Source organism: Engraulis encrasicolus, chromosome 1 (assembly GCF_034702125.1).
Source record: "Engraulis encrasicolus isolate BLACKSEA-1 chromosome 1, IST_EnEncr_1.0, whole genome shotgun sequence".
Classification (NCBI taxonomy): domain Eukaryota; kingdom Metazoa; phylum Chordata; class Actinopteri; order Clupeiformes; family Engraulidae; genus Engraulis; species Engraulis encrasicolus.
This window is the reverse complement of record NC_085857.1, coordinates 44,597,390-44,618,089: the sequence shown is the minus strand read 5'-3', so window position 1 is coordinate 44,618,089 and position 20,700 is coordinate 44,597,390. Positions and strand designations below refer to the sequence as shown.

The following is a 20,700-nucleotide window of genomic DNA, read 5'->3' as shown; positions in this document are numbered from 1 at the left end:
TGCAAACGGACGATCTGGGTCTGCTCTTGTTATCTCAGAGTGGTTAATAATAAATACAAAAGAACAAAGTTTGCCCTACTTGTCATGAGCTTTTCGTGCGAGCCCAAGATATGTGCATTGCACATTGGCATGTTGCTTGTAAACTTGGTTTTAGTGACGATGAAGCGGGGTAGTTTTCTCTTCATTGGAGGACGCAGGGCAGTATCTGTAAACGGTGATCCACAACTGTGCATATTTTCAGACTGTAGGCTGCCCTTCGCTCATGACAGCCGTCAATCACGGAGTAATAAAGGAAGTTTGCGGTTGTCATTTTCAGTGCCCCTTGATCGCCACAGCATGCCAAAAATGCACTATTTAAGAGCGTTTTTATCTAAAATTTTCTTGGGCGAGCATGCCCCCAACAACCATAGTACTTCACAGGCTGTTGCCTACCAATACCATTCACCCTAAAAGCGCCACTGGTAACCTGATCATAGAACTGTGCCCCACCCACTTCCCCACCATGACTGAGGCATTCAGAACATGGTATAGGACCACTGTCCCGTTGAATATGTGGTATCTCAAATTCTATATGCGTACAGTAATGTGTTACAAAAGAGTATTAAACCCAAAAGTGTGAAATGTCAAACAAATGGAGTATCTGAACAAATGTACAAATTGAGACATTGTCATATAAAGCCATAGGCTGAAGAAACAGTCTGTAAACCTGTAAGTACAGCAGACAAATAGCTTGATAATTGATGTAGCAAGATGTTTTAATCCCTTCACATAGACTACAGCCATAGTATAATAACAACATGGCTACTCAGACAGTGATACATGAAGATGAATTCTTGACACATGGTCATTGTCTTTGAAGTGAAAAACAGAGAGAGAGAGAGAAAAAACGAATGATGTAATAAATTATGTAAATAAATAGACTGCTTCTTCTTGCTCATGTCAAGTTGCTTGCATCAAAAATGGCTAAGTCAGCCAAGTCATTTACATTGGCAGAACAATTGTGCACTGGGCCACAGGGTGATTAGATGGGGCCCACATACCACCTGCCAAGGTCATAATAGGACCCCTACCCCTGCCACCTACAGGAGGGCCCTAGGCTTACAGGCAAATACTCCTCCCAATAGCTACGTCCCCAGTCATTCATTTTCACATAGGCAGTGTTTGACTTTGCATACTGATTTTTGACTCTGGTGACTGTTGTGATGGACCAATGACCTTGGCGGAAAGACAGGGTGATGCAGCTGAGACAGCCGACGATATGAAAGTTAACATCAAGGTTATGTGTCATTTACATCTAGTTCACATGCAATTTTATTTGTAGGCTACTCTGTATACTTTTTGTGTTAACAAAAGACAATGATTGAATAGATGATGACGTGTTACAATATTCAAGCACAAATCAAATACTGTAAAAAATAAGATTGCCACTGTGAAGGTACCTTAAACGTATGTGAGGTACTTTTAGGTGATATGCTTGTAGACAGAAAGTCCAAGTAAGTCTTCTTCAGTACTACAATGTCATCCAAAAGTAAACTTGATCAAGAATAATAGTTAAAAAAAAAGATGGCACACTGATAAGTTTACCTTTTTCTTTCATATTTCTTGGAGCGAACTCTGAGAATTAAAAAAGGAAAAGATCCTTAATCGGTGTGATGTGTCTGAACATTCATCCTCGTTCTTGTATCACATCTTAGAGCAGTGGTTCTCAACCTTTTTTGAAGGAATGCCTTCCTATCCTCATCATAAGCATGCTAACGGCCCTTAACCTCGCCATAAGCATGCAAAAATAACCCACCCAACAGATCATGAAAACACTACAGAATAATAATAATAATAATCAGTGTTGGGAGTAACGCGTTACAAAAGTAACTAATTAACTAATGCATTACTTTTTTGAGCAACGCAGTAATGTAACAGATTACAGGGGGGAAAAATCGGTAATATATCCTTGTTACAATGCAAGTAACGCGCACATTACAATGCCTTTTTTCACCTACATTTTGTGTGGGTATTTTGTTTTCTTTATACAATCTTCGCGGATCACTGCGAGATCAGCTTTTTCATTTGATACGTCCGCGCAGAGATTTTAAAGTTCCACGCAGAACATTGAACTTCAAATGGCAGGCTGACAGGATGACCGAAGCAGATGAAGATGGCACATTCTCAAGATGGGCATATGCCCACTATTTTCAATTAATTGTTGGCCTGATGCCAACAAACCAGCCGAAACTAATGTTTAGAGACACTCTCCAGCCACAAGATGAATGCTTAGAATACACACAGTCACCCAAGTTCTCCATCTAAAATCTAGACTGTAGGCTAACTCGCTTGGGCTACGGTTAATTCCGCTGATTTGCTAAACTGCATGATGCCGCCTGCATTGGTCTCGTGCACAATACAAACAATTTGTGACTGCCTCTTGTCGCCTTGAAGCCAGCGTTTATAGCAGACGGTGCCAAAAAAAGGCTCACTTTTATTCCGTGCATATGAGTGGGCAACAGCAATAAGAACTCAAACGTTAAAACAATCTGCTCAAGGCTACTCCATTAACCAAACCAGCGTTGTGCGTTATTCAGGAAGACCATGAACAACGAACAGCACCCCAGTTAACAACTTCATAGAAATGCTGCTACAAATGTCAATATAGCTGAAAAGTAGGCATACATGATAAAGACAAAACTGGAGGTTAAATATTTTGTTCTGCCATCCAGTTGGGCTACACTTATTAATTTCCACATTCAAATTCGTGTTTTCTAGCACTATTCGAACTCAAATTCGGTCGAATATTCGTTGACAGCCCTAGTGTAGGAATATACCAAATGTGTAAATGCAGTAGGCCTAAGGTAAGCGTACCCATTAAGCCCATGTACCCTTTAAGCCCACTTTCAACTTTGAGGTCAATTTAAAGAAAGGGAAAAGGTGAATTTTGTTGTTCATCTCCTTATCCAATTAAAGGGTTTAGTAACTGACAAAATGTTTTTTATTGCAAACAAATCACATTTTTTATCGTCGAGTTATTCCCGTCCAAGTGAATCCAGTCTCAGGACTACTGACAAGAAGTTGCCTCAAAACTTTGCTGTTTTGGGACATGTCAGAAATCATAGAATATCAGCTAGTTTAAGTCAAATGTTTTGAAAATACTTTCATATTTAGTAAACTAAGAGGTAAATGTAATGATTTTTATATATATACATGCAGTGTTTTACTAAATTATAGCATTTCCCTTCAAATGGAAAGATGTGTTTTATGAGCGAGCACACGCCGATATTTTCTTCATACAACCACACACCATCTTTATCTTACTCTACCGTAAGACTTAAGGTGGTTAGGTATGAATTCTAAGCATATTCCAGTTTGTTTGGCATTGGTCTTTAAAAAAATGCATCATGACATTTTTTGTGGAGTTGATTATTTCCATCAAATAGCTTTTTGTATAGGTGGGCTTAATGGGTACAAGGTGGGCTTAAATGGTACACCCCATTGAAATGCATGCAAGTTTGCATGCATGCTTATGAAAAATGCCTTTGAGGGACATAAAAAGTGCTGTACAATCCCAAGTTGTTGGTTTAAAAGGCGTAATGTAATGAACTAACAATAATCAATAAGAAAAAATACATTTCTCTGTTTGGATGAAGAATTTTATGAAGTATATGAAGTAAAAGATGCCGTAATATTTAATTAGGTTTTATGCACTATTTTTTTTAGCAAATCTTACATTTTTGGTCTGAAACCATTTATGCCATGTAGGCTCCACTGTTTAAACTCAATTCACACACCTCACCAGGTATTTTGATAGAGAAATAACTATATGAGCTTATTTGGAACACAAGTGGGCTTAAATGGTACCAATCAGTGTTAATTTCGTCAACCATGACTATGACTAAAATATTTTGTCAATGCCCTTTTTTGATTTTCGTCATTTAGACTAAGACTAAGACTAAATTGGGAAGGCAATGACTAAAATATGACTAAGACTAAAATTGATTTTCGTCATTGTGACTAAGACTAAGACTAAATTTTAAAAAGCTGACGAAATTAACACTGGTCTTAAATAAAATAGAGAAAAAGAGAACCAGTGTGTGAAGAAGTTTTATTCTGTACAGTGTGATTATGTTAAAAAGAGAAACAGTGTGCGGAGAAGGTTTTTTCTGTACAGTCAATGATATATGTTAAAAGTGTGTGGAGAAGTTCTGTAATGTACAGTGTTGACTAAAATGACGAAAATGACTAAAAATTGACTAAGACTAAAATTGATTTTCGTCATTTAGACTAAGACTAAGACTAAATTGGGAAGGCAATGACTAAAATATGACTAAGACTAAAATTGATTTTCGTCATTGTGACTAAGACTACGACTAAATCAAAAAAAAGCTGACAAAATTAACACTGGTACCAATTCAGACTTTTCATTTTTCTCGTAAAAAATCTTCATATTGTACTTTGAAATATCCATCAACTCAGTGACAAACATTGAGAAGAGAGGTAAATCTTACTATTTAACAAAATATTTCACAAAAAAATTATGTGAAGATGATTGTAAAATAAAGAAATGTAGATTTTGGTGGGCTTAATGGGTACGCTTACCTTATGCTACAGAGTTGAAGAGGCTGGTAGTGAACAGGCGCTGGTGTGCATGGTAAGGTATGGTACAAAGGGAAAGGACTAACCATTGTATTGGTGAATCAATGTTAGGTATTGTATGTGGGTAAGACACAATTCCTGAAAATGTTGGTTTTCAGTCTGCAAGCTTCCAAAACGATTTGTGGATGGCAGGTGAAAGTCACCTAGATTTGCACTGTAGATTGCCAAATCCTTTTTTCCAGTCATTTTGGCCAGTGTAACTAAAAGTAAAGCAAAAGTGGTGTAATGCCTTACTTAAAAAAAAAAGTAATGTTATAATGTAACACATTACTTTAAAATGTCAGTAAAATGTAATTAGAAGTGCATTACAGTTTTTGAGTGACTTTCCCAACAGTGATAATAATAATAATAATAATAATAATAATAATAATAATAATAATAATAATAATAATAATAATAGTGCCCCCCTCTCCCTTTCAGCTGTCTTGTGCTCAATGCCCCTGGGGAATATAGAGCTGTCATTGAGAAACACTATTTTAGAGTTTCTTCCAAAGTGACAAATTGAAGATCCACCAAAGGTTTCTTCCGGAACCTGTTTATAGTTTACCATGTTATCAGCTTGTCTTTAATTGTACAATGCAGTTAAAATTGATGTTGATTGATGATGATTGTATAGTGGGTTCAGGAACAGTCTAACCCAGTATCAATCCAGGTGTGGTGTGTGTGAGCAGCTACTGTAACTCACTCTGTGTTGCAGGCCAGGGAATCCCAGGCCAGTGTCTCCAATGCCCAGCTGTGTGTCGATGAAGAGTGATAAGTCCATGCTGCAGCCCCTACACTTCAGCAGTGCATCCTTACAGTCTGAACCAAGGTGAGATAACAGTAGCTGACCTACGGAGATACACTGATACACAAACCTCCATATGAGAGTTAACATCAAGGTTATGTATCATTTACATATAGTATTTATATTGGAGACATGATTGATAGTAGTCCTAATGTTATTAAAACATTCAACGAACAGTCTTCACAAGTTTGTCTTCACAAAACGTGATTTCATTCACCTTGCACAACCAGGAAGCAACTAAAACGAAATGTAGGATACTGCGCAGCCAATTTAGTCAGCAGTTCGGATATTTTTTTGACATGAATACTTACGGAAACTTCTAAAAACAAAAGGGAATAGAGTAACTGAAATTGGACTTTGGAGTTCAAAAACAGGTGAATAAATTAATAATTTAATTTAATAATTTGATGGAATTAAAATAAAATGACAAATGTTGGTAGGGACTATTTTGCCTTCCTCAAATTTTGGTACGGAGATGTCACAAATGTCCCTATATAAAATTACGCCCATGACAATTGTGGCCACCTCCGAAGCAATGCAGTCATCCCGCATTAACAAAAAACGCTTCCCGCTTTCCCCCTTTCTTTTCACCATTCTTTCAACCAATGAGAGCACATGAATGGGCTTGTTTATAACAATTAGCATATTCACATAGAATATTTAAGGGAGGAGGCAGGTCAGATTTGGGTTGTGCATGTTCGTAAGATTTCATGGCAGAACCTTGTTACGCACTTATTGGTACATCTGGATTTTTTTTTGTCCGTGAGCAACTTTCTGGATTTTCACTTCCACACTTTTTTGCAGTTCTTAGTACATGAGGACCCAGGATGGTAACAGGGAGCTTTTGAACTTTCAGGAGATTTCTTTGAAGGCACAAAGTTAAAAAAAAGTCCTTGTGCACAAACTTTCAGTAATACAGGTAGAGGTGTGAGGTAGGAAACCTGATCAAAAATGAAAGTTCAGAAAACACTGCATATTAATTATTGTGTTTTTTTGTAATCAGTGTGGTGTGTTTTCTGAACTTTTGTCCTTGTTCTTGTATGCACATTTTAGAGGGTTATTTATTTAGAAACACTCCTTTTGGTTTTTTCTTCTTTTATGATCTTTCTACTGTTAATTTATTCATTGGCAGGTGGTGACGACCTTGCAGTCTTCCTCAGATTCAGAACGTTATCTCCTTCCAATGAATAAACAGCATATAAGAATTTAGAAGCCGAAAAATTATTTTAAAACCTTGTTATTAGCTTGCTTTAATTGTATGATTCAGTTAAAATTGATATATTGATATACATGATGATTGTTTCCTTTGCAGTGGGTTCAGAAATGGTCTCAACCGCGAGCTGTCCAGGTGTGGTATATGTGAGCAGCCCCTGAGTTCCCCAGTCATCACCACCTGTGGGCACAGTTTCTACAGGCAGTGCATCAGCAACTACTGGAGCCAGTCTGGTCCATCAGGAGACAACAGCTGTCCCCAGTGCAGAACAACATGCAGAACACAACCTCTTATCAATACCGACACAACCATGGCACAACCCTTCCTACATTCACATTGGCCTATAGCACAAACTCTTCCATACACAAGCATTTTGCAACCCAATGTATACTCCTCTGCGTATACTGCGCCCCCTAACCTATACCTCTCTGGAGCCGCTGTACAACCTACTGCAAACCCATCTGCAACCATGGTACAACCTACTGTGAATCGTAATGAAATCCTAACGCAACCTTCTGCACACCTTTCTGCAACCATGGCACAACATGCGCTATACCATTCTGCAACCATGACACAACCCACTGTAAACCCATCTGCAACCATGCAAGCTCCTTCCCTTTACCACCACAATGGAACGCAGGAACGTCATCTCTTCAGACCTCCATCATTGCCACACCTGTCTCCATACCAACATACATACCTGCAGCAGCATCCTCTATACTTAGAGATAGGACAGGATCGTCTAAATCCGTATTTGCCTGCGGCACAGTCCTCTCTGCAGCCTCCTGAAGTCATTACACAATATCCTCCATATCCACACTCAGAGATGGGACGTGATCCTTTACACCCTCACAAGATCACAACACAGTCCTCTCTGCAGCCTCCTGAAGTCATTACACAATATCCTCCATATCCACACTCAGAGATGAGGCAGGATCCTCTACATCCGCACAAGAGTATGGCACAGTCTTCTCTTTGGCCTCCTGAAGTAATTGCACAATATCCTCAATATCCATGCTCAGAGATGGGGAAGGGTCCAGTAAACCCACACAAGCATGCAGCACAGTCTTCTCCACAGCCTTCTTTAGTTCAGCACACAGCAGGCAGCAACCATATGCTGACTGACCATGCTCCAGCTAAAAGGGCAAGACTAGCAGGTGAGTTGTAATATATTTATTAAAAATAATTATATATGTACACTAATAAACTGACATCAATACAATTACAATTAAGAATTTCAATTAAGAATATAAGGCCATGTATTATTTTCAAGCTTAAACTAACATTAAACTTTGTTTTATACCATAAGGTAACTGTGACCTGAATAGTGTACGGATGAACCATAAATCCAAAATGAAGAGAAGGTTTGAGAGTATATCTGAAGGCATCATAAGAACAGGGACACAAACACTCCTGAACAAGATCTACACAGAGCTCTACATCACTGAGGGAGAAAGTGAAGACGTGAATAACGAACATGAAGTTTGGCAGGTAGAAGCAGCATCCAGACCACAAACTACAGACGACACAGCCATCAACTGTAATGACATCTTCAAGCCATTAACAGGACAGGATAAATGCACCAGGACTGTCATGACCAAAGGGATTGCTGGCATCGGAAAAACAGTGTCAGTACAGAAATTCATCCTTGACTGGGCAGAAGAGAATGATAATCAGGATGTGGATTTCATGTTTGTGCTTCCATTTCGTGAGCTGAACTTGGTCAAAGATGCTCAATACAGTCTTCATAGGCTCCTGCTTGACTTCCACTCTGAGCTTAGTGAGTTGGAAAATAGTGAGTACAAAGATTGCAACATCATATTCATCTTTGATGGTCTGGATGAGAGTCGACTTCCACTGAATTTTCAAAAGAACCAGCAGTTGTCAGATGTAACAGAACTGTCACCCGTGGATGTGCTGATGACAAGCCTCATTCAAGGAGCCCTGCTTCCCTCGGCTCGAATCTGGATAACCTCCAGACCAGCAGCAGCCAGTCAGGTCCCTTCCCAGTGTGTGGATCTGGTGACAGAAGTACGAGGATTCAGTGACCCACAGAAGGAAGAGTACTTCAGGAAGAGGATCAGTGACTACAGTCTAGCCGACAGACTCATCACACACATTAAAGCATCTAGAAGCCTCTTCATTATGTGCCACATGCCAGTCTTCTGTTGGATCGCCGCCACTGTCCTTCAGCAGATACTGGAAGAAGAAGATGGGAGGGAAGCCCCTAAAACTCTGACAGAGATGTTCATACACTTCCTGCTAATCCAGACCACCAGGAAGCACCAGAAGTATCAAGAGGAAACTGAAGCAGATAGACAGAGCCTTCTAGAGTCCCACAAGAGTGTCATTCTGAAACTGGCGGAACTGGCGTTCACACACCTGGAGAATGGCAACCTCATGTTCTATGAAGAAGACCTGAGACAGTGTGGCATTGATGTCAGTGAAGCATCAGTGTACTCTGGCATGTGCTCTGAGATTTTCAGGGAGGAATGTGTGTTTGAACACCAGAATGTTTACTGCTTTGTCCACCTGAGCATCCAAGAGTTTCTGGCTGCTTTGCATGTGTTCTCATCTTATCTTAATAAGAATGTGGAGGTCTTGGGACAGTTTGTGAAAAGAAATGCCAGAATAGCAAAAACACCACTTGATGAGCTGTTGAAGAGTGCAGTGAACAAAGCTTTGGAAAGCAAGAATGGACATCTTGATTTGTTTGTTCGTTTCCTTCATGGAATTTCCCTGCCGTCAAATCATGGGCTCCTGCTTGGCCTCTTGACTCATACCCACAGCAGCCCAGAGAGTGTGAATAAAACAATCAAGAACCTGAAGGTGATGCAGAGACCAAACATCTCCCCTGAGAGGTGCATCAATCTCTTCCACTGCCTGGTTGAAATGCATGACACGTCTGTCCATGATGAAATACACGCTTACCTCAAGGCAGAGAAGGGATCAGTCAAACAGCTTTCACTGGCTCACTGTTCTGCCTTGGCACATAAGCTTCTGATGTCTGATGGGGTGATGGATGAGTTTGATATAAGAAAATACAAATCCTCTCCAGAGGGTATCAGGAGACTAGTCCCAGTTATACGATGCTGCAGAAAAGCTGTGTGAGTTCATCTGTATAATTGAATTCATTTGTCCATTTGAAGTTCAGACCTGTTTCCATAGCCATTATTATGTATGTAATATAATCTAAGTAAATATACACTGTGATTTGCAATCTCATTTGAATTTGGCAGTTTTTGTAGTCACACATCTTGGTCCTATCAGAGGAGAGTACATTTAAAAAAAGATGATATAAAAAATATGAGTACTGAATGGCATATTACATGTTCCAAATTGCACTGCCTTATTGACTTTCATTGTGTTCTAGACTTTCTGGCTGGAAGCTAACAGAGGCATCCTGTGAGACTGTGGTCTCAGCTCTGCAGTCTGCAAACTCTCCCTTAAGAGAGCTGGACCTGAGTCAGACTCATGTGCAGAATTCATTACAGAAGTTACTGTCTGCTCTTCAGAGTCCACACTGTAAACTGGAGACATTGAGGTCAGTAACGCTGGCAAGTGACTGGATTCGCTATTGTTGTTAACCAGATATACATCTGTAAGGACCCTTGACTTGGCAGTAACCGTTGATTCTGCATTTTTCCGGCTCAGCTTTTTCCGAAATCTGAGCTACTTAAATGGGGGCAGATTTTGTTTGCATTTAAAACAATCTTAACATAGGCCTACTCCAATTATTTTCCCAAAAGCTAGTTGTCTGCTGATGTTGCATAACCTTTTGGATGTTTTTGGGAATAAATCAAGATGTTTTTTTTTTTATTATTTAAACAAACACCAGACCTCATTACAATAACCAGGATATCGGAAAAGGCTGAAGAAAAGGGAAAAAAAAGCTCAGGTACTGACAAGTCCAGGGTAGTGGGAGCATTACAACTGCATGTTGAAATTGTCTGGAGTTATACTTAAACAAATTAATGTCACAAAACGTTCTGCACTGTACTATACCAGTTGCTTCAGGCTTCAAGTAATGTTTTGCCCTTTTGTTGGCTTTCTTTAAATATGAATACCATCAAATGTATGAATAGACCATGACACTTGCATTTCATGACTTATATGGTAGTTCCACAGGTAATAGGTCCTACCATGGACTAACATGTGCTGGCTTTCAGATTCAGATTTAGTCAGCCTCGTTAATCTTTACTCTAAATCTATCTCATGGAAACACCTCTTCAGATAACATACAACATTGGTCTATTTTGACCCTGAATCTTAACAGGAAAGCAGCCCAAGACTTCAATTTTTTTCAAAGCTGGTAAAAGTAATTGGTTTCTGGCAATTGAACATGTTGGACATGGAGAAGATCCACAATTTCATGTACGAATCCCAGTCATAATGAATACTTAGAATTTGATGGTGGTGCACATGGCGTCCAGCTTCTATATACAGCATTACACCACATTGAACAACGTTGAGGTGTGGTTTTTTTTCCAATTTTTAAAAAAATATATTTTTATGGGCTTTTTGGGCCTTTATTTCGATAGGACAGTGAAAGTGCGACAGGAAGTGAGTGTGGAGAGAGATGGGGTAGGGTTGGGAAATGACCCCATCCGGACTCGAACCGGGGTCCCCATGGGCATGCACGCCCAAGTGTGGGGGGCTCAGCGCGCTGTGCCACAGCGCCCCCCGAGGTGTGGGGTTTTGTTCCTTTTCCAGTCTTTTAAAAGTGTTTTTAAGGATGTTCCATATCACATGCGGTATCAATTTTCCTAAATATGTTGTGGCACACTGAATTGCGTTAAGTGGAAAAACTGAACAAACTGTCAGAATGGTTCCTGCATGATCCCTGAATACAGCAGATGCTGTATTTACAGATGTACTGTATTGTATGCATTGACAGAAATGAAATAAATACAGTCAAGTTGTTACATTTCTGTGTTGTATGTGTTAATTACCTTTGTGCCATAGTTGTATGGGAATGGCTTCTGAACTAAAACATAGTTTGTATGACACTAATATCCCTGTGTGAGTGTAGAACAATAGCATGAAGCTGCTGCATACTGTACATGAACATGGAGAAGAAAAAGGGCAGTGTGGATGTGAGTCATAATGTCTCTTTTTGTGTTATGTCTCTTTCAGGATCTCCCCTAACTATATCTCAGGGGATGGTTGTGTTTGGCTGGCTTTCACTCTGATGTTAAACCCCTCCACTGCAACAAGGCTGGATTTGGACAACAGCCCACCCGAAAGCCCTGCACAGGAACTATTACTTTCCACATGGAGGAATCCTGAACATGTGGTTGAAGGCCTTCGGTATGTGTGTTTTTTTTTAATGAATAAGATTATTTTTCATCTCGTCCTTTACAGCAGATGACACAACAAAGATATCTAAAGACAAGGAATATAAAATGATTACGTTAGCTTCATTTGTTAAAATATATGACACGATGGCGTCACAAACAACCAAGTGGAATAGAGTGTATACATGGACCATCTGATCGGACTACACCACCTCTTCTAGTCCGATTAGAATTCTGATCAAAGAAATCTAGTCAGATCAGGCCGTATACAAGGGAATTCCTAATCGGATCAGAAAAATGTCCCTATTCTAATCGGATCAGAAGTGCGCATGTATACATACCTATAGTAGGAAATATGTGGCATCACAAGAATATGCGGCATTATGATGACTAGATGAGAATTCATGTGAACGCGAAATCACAAAAAACTGGAGGGACTGGCACAAGTTTAAGTTGCATTGCATTGATGGTTCAATAAAGAAGAAATAACACAAAACAGTAACTAAGGAAGATGTAGGAAATATCATAATCATTTTATTGTTCTAAATTTAAGTATAATGTTTGCTTTATTTTCTGCATGATGAAATTACACGTTTCTTTCTCCTTGTAGACTAGTTGGCTGTCAGCTGTCGGATGAATCCTACAAAGCTCTGGCCTCTGCCCTGCAGTCCTGTGTCTCCCTGACAAAGCCGGATCTGGCTGATAATAACATGAGTGTGCATGGAGTCCAGCTTCTATATACAGCATTACACCACAGCAACTGCAAACTGCAGACATTAAGGTGTGGGGTTTTCTTCCCTTTTCCACTCTTCTAAAAGTATTTTTGAGGATATCACATATCACATGCGGTATCAATATTCATATGTTGTGGCAGATTGAATTGTCCTGAGTGATGGTGTTTGGTCGAATTCATAAAAAAAAACTTGTCAGAATGTTCCTGGCATGATCCCTGAATATAGCATACTGTATTTTTTTTACACATTTAATGCATTGAAAGAATTTAAGTGAATACAGTCAAGTTGTTATAGGTCTGTGATGAATATAGCCTATTAATTACCTTCATGTCATAGTTCTATGAGAATGGCTTCTGAACTGAAACATAGTTGGTACGACACTAATATCCCTGTGGGAGTGTAGAACAATAGCATGAAGTTGCTGCATACTGTACATGAACATGGAGAAGAAAAAGGCAGTGTGGATATGAGTCATAATGTCTCTCTTTCTGCTGTTATGTGTCTTTCAGGATCTCCCCTAACTATATCTCAGCTGATGGTTGTGTTTGGCTGGCTGTCACTCTCATGTCAAACCCCTCTGCTGCAACAAGGCTGGACTTGGACAACAGCCCACATGAAAGCCCAGCACAGGAGCAATTACTCACCACATGGAGGAATCCTGAACATGAAGTTGAAGGCCTTCGGTATGTTGCTTTTTGAAATGGATTTGATTATTTTCGTCTCATCCTTAACAGCAGATAACACAACAAAGATAGCTAAAGACAAGGAATATAAAATGATTATGTTAATCGTTGAAGAAAAAAACTGATTTGTGCTGTTATGTTCTGGACTTACTGAGTCGTTTATTACTTTACAGACTATCTGGTTGTCATCTCACTGATAAATCCTGTGAGTCTGTGGCCAATGCTCTGCAATCAGCAAACACCCTGCTGGAGATGGACCTGAGTAACAATGCCTTGGGAGATTCAGGAGTTGAATTCATCTGTAAGGGACTGTCTAGTCCTTACTGTAAGCTGCAGACATTAAGGTATGTCATGGATGGGGAAACTTTTTCATTCGACGGGCCACCTTAAATTCCTCCAAGGGCCATAAAAGTTCTCCAAGGCCCATACTATGAACACAAACCAGGATTTCCCCCTTCACTTTAAAACAGACCATACAGTACCATACGGAACACTATTACAAATATAATTTTTAAGATTCCTTTCCAAAATGTCATATTTCATGTGAATCTGCATAACATTAAAATAAAATCGGGGTTCGGATAAAAAGGCCATAAACATCCCTCCAGCCATAGTTACCCCACCCCTGAGGTAGGTGGACATGTTCTTACCCATAAGTCTCTGCTATGTGGCATTTCTGCTGCCACCAGAAGCACATGGACATCCAACATGTCTGCCCAAAGTAGGATGATGTGTTTGACCTCTTATATCCAGTAGACACACACAGTAAGCACACAACTTATTTTCCATCACATGGGAAGGCAGCATTGTTATTTCTAGACCAGTGGCCCCTGGGGGTGCGCCAGAGATAGCAGGGGTCCATGGAATTTTATGTTGAGGTTGTGCCTAAAATTCTGCTTGGGAATATTAGAATTAGGCCAAATCAGCCTCCAAATTAAAGCATGTTTTGGTCCCCACTTTAAATGATTAAAGTATTGATTAATGTCTCAAAAGTGATTAATGTCTCAAGCAAGAATCATTAATATTTTTTTAGTATATATACACATGTAGAAGTTTGGGTTGGGGTGTGTGGCTTGTCTTGGGCACAGCACAGATAAGTTGGTGCTGTATGAAAAAAGGTTAAGAACCACTGTTCTAGACAACATGCATTAGTTTCACACATTATCATTTGTTGACCAAACGTTCGGAGGTTGTAGATGGAGATTCCCAGCTTAGCCATTTAACCAAATGCCATGTTAAATGTTATGCTTCACTGTAAATCAGTGCATGAAACAAATAGACTGTGTGCACTATGTTATAATGCAGTCCATAGTTACATAACTTTTTAAAGAAATTTTAATGTCAGAACTGGTCAAAATAAAGCATGGCATAATTATTAAGTTGGTGTTCATCTTTTTTTCAATCAAGGACGATAGAGAGAAGACTATTCACTCATGTCATAAGTGTGTCGTACGGCATGGCTGTCCTTGGGGGTCACTTTCTTCTACTACTGTCAGTACTGGCGGCATGATGAAGTGCAATGCCCCTACCGCCAGGGGTGGAGTTTGGAACAGGTCACAGGACAGGGTGAATTAGCTGTCATTAATTATCCATCACAATTAACATTGACTGACAGCTGTAGTTCATTTGGCTACAAACTGAACATTGACAAGCGGGCATGCTCTTTGGATTGGAGCCGAAACTCTCAGTTCCCGCTCACACCCACAATTCAGTTCAAATCCGGAGTGACATGGGAGTCACATTTTTTATACTTCATGGCGTCGCATCCACTGGTCATGTGAACTGTTTCCTTAGACTCCATCCCCATACTATACCATGGCCAATGTATTTTCCAACAAGTAGTCCTTCTTCTCCAATCTATTTTCTTTTGTTTGAACACCAGAATATCTGTCAGTCAGTGGTTTTCAGTCAGCTTTATGTGAGGGGGAGAGACATTACATTACATTACAGATGCTTTATAACCAAAGTGACTTTCGAAAGAGGACATAATCATACCCAACATCACTAGCAAATTCATAGTGCACAGGAAATATACAGAACAACAAGTACAAATGCAAAGAAGAGTTAGTTCTTTTTATTTCTTTATGTGCGCACACACACACACACACACACACACACACACACACACACACACACACACACACACACACACACACACACACACACACACACACACACACACACACACACACACACACACACACACACAAACCATGTCAAGAGTCTGGCCTGGGGCTTGGTCAGCTCATAAAATAGTCTAGTTAGATACTCAGGAAAGAGGAGTGTCTTTACTTGCTTCTTGAAGGCTGCAAGAGATGTGCTTGGTCTTGCTGTCTCTAGACCAGTCCTTTGGTACATTAGGTGCATTCTACTTGGCAAGAGACATCCGCCAGTGGGTAGCCTCTTAGCAGCAGTATCACTATATGAGTATGTAAACATGAACAGAGTACAAGGCAACATGCTGAAACAGAAATAGACTAATGTTCTAAGGCAGGGTGTCTGACTCATTTTGGTTCAGGGCCCACAAGCAGCCAATTTTGTGTGAAGTGGGCCGTACCATTAACTCATTTGTGAAATATTTCCAAATATCTACTTCATGACGGAATAGAATCACATGCTAGTCAATGATCTGAAGATGAATTGAAACCTGATATCTTAAAAATCTACAGGTATTTACAAAATTGCTGCATGTGTCTATTTTGCTGTCTCTGAGGACCTGTTTCCACGTAGCAGGATATTTTTATATGTGGATTTTTTTCCCCGTTACATTGGTTTTGTCCTTTCCGTTTCCGCTGAAATGCATTTGTTACAATGGAGGATTTATTTTTATCCACATGTTGTGTCTACACCTAAACAGGAGAAAAAAATACCCTGCTAAAAAATTATCCTGCTATGTGGAAACAGCACCTTAGTCATTCCATGTCAGTTCACATGATTCCCTGGAATATATTTTAATGCATTGAAAGAATGAATTGAATAGTCTGTGTTGAACTTGAATTTGTTAATGACCTCCTCCATCACATGTTGATTTTTAAAAATTGATTAAATTATTTTTCAACCCGTCCTTAACAGCAGATAAAACGACAAAGATATCTAAAGACAATGGGTCAAAATGTGTCATTATGTCAACTGTTGAAGAAAAGTTATGTTCTGGACTTACTGAGCCTTTTATTACTTTACAGACTCTCTGGTTGTCAGCTCACTGATAAATCCTGTGAGTTTGTGGCCAATGCTCTGCAGTCAGAAAACCCGCTGCTGGAGATGGACCTGAGTAACAATGTCTTGGGGGATTCTGGAGTTGAATTCATCTGTAGGGGACTGTCTAGTCATCACTGTAAGCTGCACACATTAAGGTAAGTGGTCATTGCCTTACCAATTAGTCTCTGCTATGTGGCATTCCTTCTGCCACCAGTGGGCCTCTGGTTGGTAAACCGTATAGCGAGGGCTCCCTAGCCACCTGGTGGTTGTTTGGGTACACTGCAACTAGGCACGTTATGTACCCTTAACACGTCATTGCCTCGTCAACTCGAGAGTATTGTATGGGGACCATCTGTACCACCAGAAACACAAGAGCATCCAACATGTCTGCCCAACATGAAGATTCCTGGCTTAGCTATTTAACCAATGCTACCCAAGACTATTTAATTGTACAATAGTAATGCTTCACTGTAAATCAGCACATGAAGCAAAGAGACTGTGTGTGCGCTATGTTATAATGCAGTGTATAGATGCATAACTTTTTATTATGAAATCCTAATGTCAGACAAACAATTTTTTTGTGTAAGGTAGGTTGAAATTGGTTAAATTGGTGCTCGCTTTTGTTTTACCACCAGAATCTCTGGTACCTAGTCACTGGTCCTAGGAGGCCATTCAGTCTCATGTAGAGACCATCCCTTTGGTACATTAGATGCATCCTACTTGAGACATCATTCAGTGGGTAACCTGATAGCAGTGTCAGTATGAAGATTTAAAGCTGAGCTCCAGAGTACAGGCCAACACTCTGAATCACAAATAGGTGTTTAACTCTAGTAATCTAAGGTGACAAACACAGGTTACTTGCAAAAACTGGTCATTCAATTTGGGAAGGAATAAGAGTGTGATATGAACTGTATTTTGGTGCTGAAGGTAATCACATTCCTCTTTCCTTTGAAAAAGGCTCAACCGGTGTGACCTCTCCAAAGCCAGCTGTGACATGATGGCATCAGTGCTGCAGCGGCCATCTTCCCCTCTGCGAGAACTGGACATGAGTGACAACGACCTGCAGGACGGAGGAGTGGAGCTGCTCTGTGTGGGACTGAGACATCCACAATGCAAACTCGAGACACTCAGGTGAGTAGTGTGACCTTTGTACCATGTTATCAAATTAAGGCTTTCATGTACAAACAACATAAGCGCACATAAACAAATGAGCTTACTCATTTTGAAAGTAGTGTCTATTATGTATTGTTTATGTTTAAGAACTCCAGAGATGAAGAGTAGTTGATATTTCAGGAAAATTGACAGAACATGCTGTCAGTGTCTACTGGTAATATCACTTGGTAGTTGAGAGAACGCACACATCCAAGTAACGCCAGTAACATGTCACAATAAATTGGCACATACAAATGTTTGTCACTCAAAGCTTTCCATTTATAGCCTTACATTTAAACATATGAACACAAGATTAAATTGAGGAAAATAGACATTATGATCTGTAAAGACATTTTACTACTCATAGAGGACCAAACTAGCTGGTCCATGATACGAGCAGCTAAATAACTATTTGACAATTTCCCACTCAACACATCGTACTTGTGAAAAGGGGGACAATGTGACAGGCGGAGCAGGGGAGCAGTGTGATGAGTGGGTGCCATGCTCAGGGTTCTTCACTCACAGTAGATAATGGAGGAGAGCATTGATTATTCGCCTGGTTATAGATAGATAGATAGATAGATAGATAGATAGATAGATAGATAGATAGATAGATAGATAGATAGATAGATAGATAGATAGATAGATAGATAGATAGATAGATAGATAGATAGATAGATAGATAGATAGATAGATAGATAGATACTATTAGATAGATGTACTCTTGATGCATTGGCATCATTGACATGACCCTTTTCCTACTAATTAGGAGACTGGATCTCTTGTTTCAGATTATCTGGTTGTCAGATCTCACCCAAGGGTTGTTCTTTCCTGGCGTCTGCCCTCAAATCAAACCCCTCCTACCTAAAGGAGCTTGATCTTACCTACAACCACCCAGGAGACTCAGGTGTCGGGGAACTCTCAGACGGACTGAATGAACCTAACTGTAAACTAGAGACTCTCAGGTAAGTGTGTGTGTGCGCGTGTGCGTGTGCGTGTGTGTGTGTGTGTGTGTGTGAACTGAATATTCCCTCTCTCCCTGTGTGTTACCTCAAAGGAGTGAAACCCCAGGTGAAAAAGTGGTTCAATTTAGTACAATAAAAGCATGACTGAAGTGTACTTAGCATGTTAAAAGCGCACTCACACTTTTTGTGCTAAGAAAAAGTATGTTTACAATATGCTTATTTAAAGTGTACTTAAAATTAGATGTAATTAAGTTGCTCTCAAAGAAAGTACACTTTGTCAACCATACATGAAGTACACTTGGAAGATGTTTGGCTAAAGTGTATTTAGAGGAATATACTAATAGTGTTCTAATAGTGAACTTACTAAAAGTGTATTTTTTAATAACATATTGCAATTGCACTTTTTTTAAGTGCACTTTGATTATACTTCACCCAAGTGACTTCGAAGTGTGATTTTCTATAGTGCGCTTTAAAGTAAATCACTTTAACATATTGGAAGTATACTTTTTCTAAGTGCACCATGATTGTGCTTCATCCAAATATATTCAAAGTGTGCTTACACAAAGTGCATTTACCCATCATGCATCATCATGCATGTACCATCATGCAATGCACTTCTTGGAGCTAAATTTCTCAAACAGAAATCCATTTACCTCTAAGGAATATCTTTGGTTTGCATGAAAATATTACTCATTGTTATATTCTGCATTTATTGTAGGAGTTTTAACATTTTAAAGTGGTACACAAAAAATGGCCATGTTCCCACCGTCATTATGATGGTCACGTATATGTTCTGGTATATATAGACTCACACTTCCCTTGATATCATGGTGAGAGGTAAGTTGAAACTAGTTGTTCAAACAAAGTATCAAGGGTACCATTCGTGATCAGTTCAACTGATTAACTGTAGGAAGGTGGAACAAGAATGAAATAATGTGAAATGTGTATCTGAAATCTCTGTAACAATGCAATGATTGTAAATGTCAGTTGTGCTAGGCATGCATACTGTATCACTACTGTGACATGTGGCTGTGTGTAATGTACAAGCTCTAAGAACTAGCATGGATTGTACAAAGTAGTATTACATTTATATTATTCGTTGTACTTGGGAGTGTACTGTAAATATACTTCAAGCATACATGTTTTATATTTACAATGCTTCATATGATATACTTTTTACATACTTAAAATGTTCCAATGTAGTCCAAAGAAGCATGAAGTTAATATACTTTTATTGTACTTCTAGTAACAATAAAATGTTATAGAAGCGTACTCAAGCACACTATTAATGCCATACGAATGCATGAAAAGCATGTTTGGAGCATACTTTCAAAAGTATGCTTGTAGTGCACTTAAAGTTGTCCAAAAGTGGTGCCAATTTAGCAGCCTCAGTGTGCTGCAAGTGTGCTGAAGTACTGCTTTAGTAGTGATCAAGCGCACTAATAGTGCAATGAAGCACACTTTAAATCGCTGGAAATAGTACACTTTGTACTTAGTACGGTCAAAAGAAGTACACTTTAAGTATATGGGTTTTTCACCTGGGATATTACTGAGCCATTTAGGATCGCAGAGCAGGATTTTCATGTGATATGACATAGCGGAGAAGCAAGGGACAACAATGGTGGCTCACATGAAGGAAACATAGTCTGAAATATCAACTATGTTGTTATCTACCACCCAAGATGTCCCTGGATGAAAAGGGTCGTATCCGGCACTATAGACGGCAGAAATCTTACCACAAATGATTTAGCTTTTGTCTGCATCCGTTGTATGCAACACCGTATTAGTCCTCTCATAACTCATTCATGCCTAGGCTAAAATACACTTAATTGTGACCCTTGCTCTGGTACTTTAACACCAAGGGGTGTTCTCTGAGTTGTGCTGGCGGTGAACTTTGTCTTGTGAATTGAAAACACGTCATGGGATGGGGTGGGGACTGGGACAGGCCAGCCAATTATCACCTCTAAAGCCCCCCACCCCCTAGCCCCAATTGACAACTTTTTTTTCTCCATTGCAGTATTTCCGTGATC

At 39.6% G+C, this 20,700-nt stretch overlaps 2 protein-coding genes across 2 annotated transcripts in view; both read left to right on the top strand.

Annotated features, from left to right (window-relative positions):
• Nucleotides 1-7,529, top strand: part of LOC134457462 (uncharacterized) — a 24,465-nt gene extending 16,936 nt beyond the window's left edge. Inside the window, exons 6-8 of the mRNA XM_063209474.1 lie at nt 5,339-5,452; nt 6,741-7,474; nt 7,522-7,529. Coding sequence (XP_063065544.1) covers nt 5,339-5,452; nt 6,741-7,474; nt 7,522-7,529 — 856 coding nt within the window. The remainder of the gene's footprint in view (nt 1-5,338; nt 5,453-6,740; nt 7,475-7,521) is intronic.
• Nucleotides 7,511-20,700, top strand: part of LOC134452761 (NACHT, LRR and PYD domains-containing protein 12-like) — an 18,480-nt gene continuing 5,290 nt past the window's right edge. The window contains exons 1-6 of the mRNA XM_063203332.1: nt 7,511-7,798; nt 7,951-9,748; nt 10,015-10,185; nt 13,529-13,699; nt 17,511-17,684; nt 18,497-18,670. Of these exons, the coding sequence (XP_063059402.1) occupies nt 7,567-7,798; nt 7,951-9,748; nt 10,015-10,185; nt 13,529-13,699; nt 17,511-17,684; nt 18,497-18,670 (2,720 nt within the window). The 5' untranslated portion in view covers nt 7,511-7,566. The remainder of the gene's footprint in view (nt 7,799-7,950; nt 9,749-10,014; nt 10,186-13,528; nt 13,700-17,510; nt 17,685-18,496; nt 18,671-20,700) is intronic.